The sequence below is a fragment of the Varroa jacobsoni genome, unplaced genomic scaffold (genome assembly GCF_002532875.2).
Source record: "Varroa jacobsoni isolate VJ856 unplaced genomic scaffold, vjacob_1.0 scaffold_128, whole genome shotgun sequence".
NCBI lineage: Eukaryota > Metazoa > Arthropoda > Arachnida > Mesostigmata > Varroidae > Varroa > Varroa jacobsoni.
Genome location: NW_019213030.1, coordinates 29,592 through 39,197, shown reverse-complemented (window position 1 = coordinate 39,197; position 9,606 = coordinate 29,592). Strand labels below are relative to the sequence as shown.

The window sequence follows — 9,606 nt, the reverse complement described above, 5'->3', positions numbered from 1 at the left end:
GGGCCTGTGCAAAGGAATTGCACAGGCCCAATATGTAGCGAACGACCTGGCTTGACGAGCTCTACAAAACATCTTGGAAGAAATTCATTCGTTACTGAGGTAAAGAACGACCGTAGTTTATGTTCGAACATATATTCATAATGGTACTCACTGTTACATTATTGTGAGTGTCGTACATCACTACCAGTAGCGGCGGTGGTGGCAATAGTAGTCAATAGCAATGGTACTATCATAGCTGATTAAAATCGGTGCTGATGATCACTGCGACCAAAAAGGGTGATGATGACGGACATTATCGTACGATGGCACCGCTGCCAACTGTAGTATATAGGTTTAATTTAATTAGGTAAACGGAGTTTGAAATATGGCTGGGGTCCGTGTTGTAGCTACAATTGGGCTACATTACGGTCGCTCTATATAATTCTTCCACTATTTATTAGAAAAGTTGTCCGCATAACTCCATTACGGGGTGTTCGTCTTGTCACCCGCCGCCAATCGCTTGCCGTGGTTGACGTCACCAGCGGTCATACGTTGTAGTCGCCGATGCTGCTCCTGCTTCTGGCTCAAATGTACGAGATAACCACAAACGCGCAGTGCTACACACGCGGATAGTCGACGAAAGAAAAGAGTGCAAAGTCCTAGTAGGCTCCTTGTCATGCCACGAACATCAGCAACCCAATCATCATTGGCGTCGCCGCCGACGTCAATAGTAGATGCAACAGTACGGGAGGGCCAGCGTTAGCCGTACGACGGCCGTCGCTGCTGGCGAACCAAAACGGCCAAACTGGACTGACCAAAGTCGCGTCGTTGCATCGGGGCCACTCAGATTGTCAACCATCGTCACCGAAAAGAAAGCAGAAAATGTATGGACGTACACGATGAACGCCGAAACCGACTGACGGCGAGGTGTTTTTTTGTTGGAAATTTTCATGTTATCGGAGATATATCTCTCGCATGCGATGCTTTTTGCGGTGCTTCTGGTGACCAGTGCCGACTGGTGTTAGTGAATCGCTGATGTTGAACGCCAGCCAGACGCGCGATTGGACAGAGACTGACCGATTATACCGGATTTGATAGAACACCAATTTGTCGATAGTCCCATTGCTATTTGATATGGTTTTTTGCATTTTCACCTCGGCGTATAGAGGCACCGTTGATATCATCGCCCAGATGCGCGCCATTGCTATGCCTGTCAATTCGCTAATCGTTTCGCCAGATACCATTATCAAGCAATATGTTAGGATCAATTATAGCCTAGTTTATTTTAAGCGGCATATGTTTTTACGTCTTTATACAGACATTGTTCATTGATCCGCATAGAATTTATATAATAATCATCGTTCTACGCTCCCTGTTACCCATTTGCAGTGCGGTTAGTCTAAAAGCAGAGTTAGTCGCTTTCCTGTTGGCCTCGCGGCGTCACGGAAACCACCGTAGCAAAAGTGGCGCCAGGCAGAGTAAGAAGATATCCTACCGCACTTCATACATAACGTCCCTAATAAAATAGCTATACTTGCTTTGTGTTGTGAAGAAGCGACGATCCTTTTAGATTTCGGTGTTACTTAATCTAAACAGGAGTCACGAAGAGAAGAAGAGGAAGAAGAACGCAGTACAGAAAGCTAGCAAGATAGCGACAGCCGCCAACGATCGCAGGGGTAACGGCGTTACACACAAACCTGATGTTCTTGACACTTCACCATGCACTCGTTTGAAGCTCAATCGAGCATTGGTTTTGATACATTTTTATTATTATTATTATTATTATTTTGAGTAACTACCAGGCCGAAGCAGTCAAAACGTTGTCGGTGGAATATTGAAAAGTAAGCCTTGTTGGTGTTTTTCTTGCATTTGTCCCAACATCTGGCACATACTACAAACTGGTCCGTAGCAGGCCAGTGACTTTGAAGATATGAGCAGTACGTAGGTTAGGTTTTTCCAGCTAGCTTCTGTGAAGAACTATGCAGAAACCAACGAGCGCTTTAGATTGAATAACAATCATGTAGGTACACGTTAAGAAGAAATACAATAGGGGGCAAAAGAGAATGTGACCGATAAATGAACGCAACTGTGTTTGCTGTAAATAGTCGACGAGTGGATAGAGAGCGACAATGTAGCGGACTTAGAAGAAATGTATCTTAATTTGCCATATACATACAAACGTCTTCTGTTAACTATTGAATCTGATTCGAGTTTGTTTGTGCTATATTTCAGATCCGACACAGGTTGGGCTGCTACGAGGAGGTGATCACCGTTCATAGTCGACAAATTCGCTATTGCAACTGGGTTCGATTTCTTCGAGTGGTCCCAGAAATGAATGACGAAGTCAATTTGCTGGCAAGCACTGTTCAGGGAGAAACCATATTTGAGGTACTCGTCGAAGTAGCTCCGGGTGTAGAACTTGTAGCCTTCTTTGATAAACGCGATGGTACACCTCCTTCATTACCGATCTTGGCCCTTCAACGTAGCGTCAATTTCCTTCAGTACCGCAATGGCATGGGCAGTATCCTTGAAGGTAAGACTGTAATAAAATTTATTTTCCATTCAATTTTGCTTGTTGAAAACATTCATTGGGATTGAGTCCAGTTGATATTATAGCTTACGTACAGACGTAATAAAGCTACGTGACCAGTTTAACAACTGGTTCGGTAAAGGAAAAATACACATTCGTGGAAAAACAGGACGCTTTAGATCAACCTTCATCATTTTCTGTCGGTTTTTTTTTTTCTTTAATTAGTAATTTTTAACTACTTGTGTTGAATGGGCGTACGTCAAGCGTAAAGAAGCAATTTGAGTCCCGACTCATGGCTGACCAGTGCTGGCTTGGGTCTTGTATGAGCAATTTTGAAGCGGCGACGTATTGATGATGTTATTGCTCATCCCAGTTGTTTGAAGGCTAACTAGTCTCTATTCTAAGTTCTCTGGGTGCAGCTGTCAATTTATATTGCCGTAACCCACAGCTGAACCGTGAAGTAGTTTCTGCTACAAGCTAAACGCACGTTCAATGTGTGCGTGTCTATAAAACACAGAGAGAGAGAAAACAGAAACAAACACGTATTATCCCGACTGCATTGCGCCTTCTTTGGTAAACAATTTTCTGACTAAATGTACTACTTATGCAAGGAACCAGTAAAGAAAAAGGAGAAGGAGTAGGATGAAGAAGTCACAGGATGCAATAAAAAAAAAAGAGGGACTATAATAGGTAGGCTATACGTGACGGTTGCGTAACGACGATGCTGCTGCTGCTGCTGCTGGGGATCCGCCACGTATCCAGCGGCAGCGGCCGTTTCTAGCAGTAGTAACTTCACAATGATATAACCGTTTTCCAAGAGAGCGTTGCGTCTGTCGTTGTACCAGTTTTCGTCAGACATAACAGCTCTGTCTACGGTCGTCGACACATCATTTCTATCGAGGAATGGGAGGTAACTAGGCGCACGAAGAAGCGTTGCAATCTATTAGTTGTTGTCACCCGTTATTGTTACTGCTACTCATCATCGTCGTCGTCGTCGTCGGTGTTATCGTTACCGTCGTTTTTCGAAAAAGGTTCAATTCGCGCAGACCTGTTTTCGCTACCGTCCGTCAGCCCGTCCGTCAGTCGGCTCGCTCGCTCTGACGACTACTAGCGGTCACCTGGTCGCTAGGTGGATGCCGGACGGAAGGGCGAGACAAGATGTTGAAAAGCAAATTAGAGTCGAAAAAAGGTTCGAGGCGGGGGGAAAGAGGTCTATGAGGTTAGCCTCACATGCTGGTAATGGGGGTGCTGCTATGAAGCGTCGCTTGGCGATTGCTTGAGTGACGGACCGACGAGCGCCTTGTGAGCTGTCGCTGCGGTGACAGGTTCTAGTCCTCGCGGAGTGATGCAGCCATAGGCACACAGGTAAGCAGAGGGACAGACTCTTGGTAGGAAAGTAATAGTAATAACAGCGAGAGGGTGGTCAAAAGAGCAACGATAACAGCATCAAAGTACCAACGAGTGCTTCCTACTCCCTGATCAGACAAAGAGAAAGGCTGTACGCAGAGTACGCGCCCATGATTATGGGTATAGTGGTGCTGAAGTAGCCAACGACGAAGCATCTGCAGCTGAAAAGTACACGCTTCGGCTGCATGATGTTATTTGGCCGCTACTGTGGCAGTCAGTGCTGATTTTACTGCTGTTACTTCTGCTCTAGCAGAGGTAGTTGCTGACAAAGTAATAGCGGCTATGAGCTGCCTGTAGTTAACAACTGTGTGCCAATGCGAGCCGGTCGTACGTTCTGTCTGGGAAGCAGGGTTCCGTTCAAAGACACGTATAACTACCGTCGACTCCACCTATGTACAGCAATGGCAGTAGTGCGCCACTCAATCGGCTACGGCAGTCGTGGTTTGTAATTCTCAGCTTAGTTTTGTAGAACTTTTCTCTCAACGTCTCTGAGCAGACGACGACAACTTGTTGCGAAGTGTACACGCTACTGCTGAACGATATGCCATCGCTTTTATGCGTCGCGTGCGATCAGCATAAAACAAAACTTGTCTAAGATTTTCCTGTACGTGCGGCATGCACCTTCTTCTGGTAATGTCTTTGTTACAGTTGCTATTGCTGATGGCTCGCTATCAAGCAGTTTGTGCTATTGATGCACTACAGCCGTCTCTATCCGATGCTGTTGTCGTTGTTTTTAGTTCTAAATTCGCGGTCGTCAAGACATTCGTTCCCGAAGGCAGTTTTCGTTACCTCCTTCCTTCTGGCGTCTCGTTCGCCACTCTAATGTCTAATTACCTCACTGCGGTTGAAAACATCTGCTAATTCCGTGTGCTGCCGCTCCCGCTGGCGTTTCTGTGCGACGACCGCTGCTAAAAATAACGCCGCCACCGTCAGCCTCACTACGATGGCGGCAGCGGCCGTCAGCTCGGTAATGGCCACTATGGTTTTTACTTCAAATCCTGCGTCTGCTTTCCCTGAGGTGGTATTGTCCCTAGCGCTCGTCGTCATCAAAAAGAAAATCGGAGGAACACATTATGTCGTATGTAGAAGATGAAAAGATGGGTGAGGAACAAGGAAAGGCGGGAATAGTAAATCGACTCCCTCCAGATGAACGACCAGCGACCAGTCCTCACTATAACTACTGATTTAGCCAAGTAATCATGTGATGAGGGTATAACTATATGAAACTTGTTGTGCGGGAAACGGGTCGGATACCCTATCACTGCTGAGCCTCTAGATAGCGGTTATTTGAAGAACCGACCTGTCTACCCCCTTCGTAAGTTCTATCGTCTGTCGGATCCATCTCTATCTGAGAGGCGCTGAGTGGTGGTTGCCTTCTAATTTGTGCTACCATAACTCTTGCTACTGTTGGTGATGCCCCTCACATTCGTACATCACCACACACATAGACACACCACGATTTGATCGCCGATGAAAGTCGAGCAGTAGAAACAATGGTACAAAGGGCTATAATAGTCAGGTAGCTCAAAGTAAATTAACAACGTCCAGGAAGGCTATTCGATAGAAACAAGCCTAACGTTACTTAACAGTAAAAAAAAAATCAAGCGTATATTTAATTTTATTCTTCTAGGTTAGGGGGAGAGAGACGAAGGCTTAACAAGTTCAACGGACTCCATGCACAATTGGCACGGGAGTAACAAAGTACTATTATTCAGTTGCTTCGATCTGAAGTCGTGTCCGTAACGATAACAGTAGCTGAAACGAGAGAAGCGATTTTTCGATCACAGCTCAGCTGTTGCTCTCCCGTGATGATAGCGGCGATGATTATTGAGTCTTCACTGAACTGTCAAAACGGTCACAGTTTTAGCTGTGCCACATGTATCTTCCTATTCAAATGCAAATTCTAATTACGTCCATTTATTCAGTTGTCACAAACATCGACAACCGGGCGGTACTTTTTCATCCTAGCCAGTAGAGATGACGGTACGGGATAACAGTTGTCGTACAATTGCCAGTGGTAGCGGCTAAGGCGCGAGAGCTCAACGCTGCAGTCACTGGGGAAACAACGTTGGAATCAAGCAATATGTAGTCGATTATTGAACGATGAGATCTTAAACCTTGAATGATTAAAGCTATAACCGTCGCTGGATAAAAGGTACCAATGTTTGGCAAGCAGCATTCGGATGAGCTATACTCTGGTAACACTGTTTTCAATATTGGATTTCGACTATGTTTCTGAGCAGACGAGAACGTGATAACACGCGGGACAATTTCTACAGTAGAAACGGCACGGGCACTAATATTTGTCCCTCTCTTATCCGCCAACGCCGCAGTTCGATAAACGAGTCGTATTTTCTTCCTTTTGTTATTTGCCTATCATCTAATTTTGATTTTCATTAACTACCGCATAGACAGAGATGCTCGCCCATCGGCCAACGTACGTGCAGCAGCACTCTTCTGATACTACTGATTCTGTCTTCTGTGAAAAAAAAACTATATAGAACATTGAGTTCTGGCGTTACCGTTACTTATGGCGAAATTTCATATTACCATCTATGCATATCGTGAAAATCAAAATGGCGTTTAAGCAACGTTGGATCAACATCACGAGAATTGTCAGAATCGAGGCCATGAAGCCGGTCAACCTGCGTCCGATTTAATAACAGGGCAACCAATAAGCTTTTTCGTTGTTGCTCTTGCCACCGGTTAAGTTGGCTCTGTCTAGCGCAACTTTCGTCAGGATGCTGGCCAAGATCCGTACAAATCACCCTATCAGCTTTCGGCACACAAAAAATCAATTAATAAATTCAATCTGCGTTCAAATTATCGCGCCATCCTATTGACTAGCGAGCTGGCTGTGCACAAGGGAGCGATAATATCTAAAATCTCTGTATAATCAGACTCATAACATAAAATTCAGTATATCACTCAGTCGTTCATGCCGGCGACAGAAGCGCGTCCAGCTTCAATATTCGTCGTCCGTTTCGGCTTCGCTCTTTATGCAATTGAAAAAAAATATCGATTATCTAATATATGTAAGTAAAATAAATAACTAAATAAATAAATGCAGTATGAAGACGAGTGTGAAGTAGTGGTAATGATTGCACAAGAGACAGACACGAACGTGCTATCGATGTTATATTGTACTATATTGTGTGTATTATTGTTTGTGCTGGGCCGAATATTGCTATATTGTCAAATGTCGTGGGTTATCCTTAGCGTTGTTTTTCTGCTGGCGCCCTGTCAAGTCTTTCGATCGGACACATTTTACTGCGCAGGGGGCGCACGACAGACGACGGAGAAAGAGACTATCTCCGCACCATTTCGTCTCTCTTCTGGAGACCGGATCAGCAGATCGATCAGAAATAGCAACTACCGCGCACAACAATACAGCCAATGTGCTCAATAAGCAACACAACTACCATTGTTACATAATCATCATGCTTCGCTATCTCCCCCGATAATAGGTACATGCAGATGGTGGTGACTCTGAAAAAAATGCCGAACTACTTCTTATCGCCCATCTCCTCTTTTCTCTTGTTAGCACGCAATTTCTTCCTCTCTACTCCAGCAAAGTATCCCACCCACTTTCCGTTCCCCTTTCTACTTGTGCTCCCAACCTCCGTTACAGAATATAGGCATAGTTTAATATATATATATATACATATGTATATATACATATGGATATGTATATACGTACCAAGACAAGACGCGAGAGATTATCGTGGCAAAAATAACAACGTGCAATCGCTGATCGTACGACCGTGTGCTAGATATGTACATATGCATTCTGCTCCCAAATAAAGGATATGGAAGGTTTCTTCATGAGAAAGTGAGGTGTACCTGGCAGTGAGGGTTGACCTAAGTGTGCATTGCGGTCGTCGTCGTCGTCGTCGTCGTCATCGTCATCATCGTAATAAGACAGTTTTTATTGTACATGCGCTTAGCAACAAGTGATCACCGGCTGGACTGCGTTGGTCAGAAGCACGGTTCTATGCTAAGATAGTCGACACCAAAACAGTAGCAGGAGTGAGCCGTCGGAGGCGATCACTGACCGCGTCGGAACGGCACAGCTGTACAGATCGACAGGGGCCAGACAAACAAATGTAACAGAAGCATCAGACCACGAAAAAGAGCGGATCTGGTCGTATTTGTTTGTATACACATGTACAGGTATATGTCTGTACATGTGTCCGAATCTGATAGTGATGATCAGGATAGGCTAGAAGGACCGGTTGCGGCCTGTTGCCTGTGCGATCGCTTTTTGGTGTAGTGTTTGTAAGCTCGTACGTCTGTGTGTTTTTAGACAGAAGCCCGCCATTGTTGACAACGACGATATCGGTGCTGCAACGATATCCGCGCAGTTCGACGAACTACGATAGTAACTTGTTTCGTGTAACACGAACGATTTCACTAGGGTAAAAAACGCATTTTCTAAGTCCCTAAAATTACAGAATCCCCACATGTCTCCATGGAAAGTTCAGGATGAAATTATCTGTGGAAGCTAACATCTGTCCAGAGTATGTACTTCCAAAAGATAGTTGATTACCGCAACCTAATTTGCACAGCCTGTGTTAATTAAAAGGGTTTTTTTCAGTAGACGGAACGCTTCTATTTCGCGTGGAGACTTCGACTTAGCTAACCTATCGTAAATCGACAAAACAATTCTTCATCGAAATTGCCATCTCAGAGGTGTTATGGAAGGCGAAAGAAATAGAGGTTATTGTGTAGAAATCATAATATTCACAGACGAAACCGAAACACTTTGTGTCTTAAACGGAAATGTGACGATCGGCGGAAAACACGTAAGGCGTATCCATATCGCCACCGTATGTATGGAAAAGTTTTACAGGTAGAGGACTTTCCAACATTTTTTAGTTGGCTTTTTGAAAGAATTGTTTCGTTTTGTGTTAAACCTTGATGCGTAATGTCGACACACGAAATTTAAATTCAGTTATACGCTACGCCATCATTATGGTTTCTTACAGTTATCCATTGAACTTCTACGTCGTTCAGCTCTCCTGGACGGCATAGCAACCACTGGGTAGATGTCACCGATCGCCAAAATTTCAGTATCGTAGTTTTTCCGTGAAAAAGAGACCTTCGTAAAACAAATTGATGGTGCCATTCGCAGACAGAGGGAACTCGACAAACGCGGCACACAGCTCAGAAATTCTGCCGCGCCTGACAGACAAACGTATAGGTATATCAATAATGGCCAACGATGTTTTGTCCTTTCGTTGGCACCCGCGTTGACCCTCTGAGCTTTTGTCGCTGATCAGCCGACGTCATTTCTGATGAATCATCGTTTGGTTACTCATATCGCACATGAGCAGACTGCTGCTTCTTCTGCTTCATCACTTTACCACCAATGTCCAATCGGTATGAGCTACTATAGGCTGCATACGGTATATGTACACGTGTGTCGTTCGCTAGCGACAGTGATACCCGTGATGATCGGATCGTTGTTGTCCATAGTTGTACAATGGTACGAACGGCATCGTGTTAGCTCTACGTATGATTAGCGTATAGGGGCAGTGATGAAGAGAGTAAAATAAAATGAGCTACACTTGACTCGATCTATTGTACTCGAATGTGATAAAATGTACGCCGAAACAATTCCAATGATAATAGGGCACAATGTTGCCCCTGATGCTGTTCGATCGTGCCCTTTGCGGAAGCCAATTTGC

General features: G+C 44.7%; 1 protein-coding gene across 2 annotated transcripts in view; it reads left to right on the top strand.

Annotated features, from left to right (window-relative positions):
• LOC111267844 (uncharacterized) overlaps positions 1-9,606 on the top strand; it is a 64,204-nt gene that overhangs the window by 25,926 nt on the left and 28,672 nt on the right. For both annotated transcript variants that reach the window (XM_022846411.2, XM_022846403.2), the window contains exon 2: positions 2,212-2,512. In XM_022846411.2, coding sequence (XP_022702146.1) covers positions 2,212-2,512 — 301 coding nt within the window. The remainder of the gene's footprint in view (positions 1-2,211; positions 2,513-9,606) is intronic.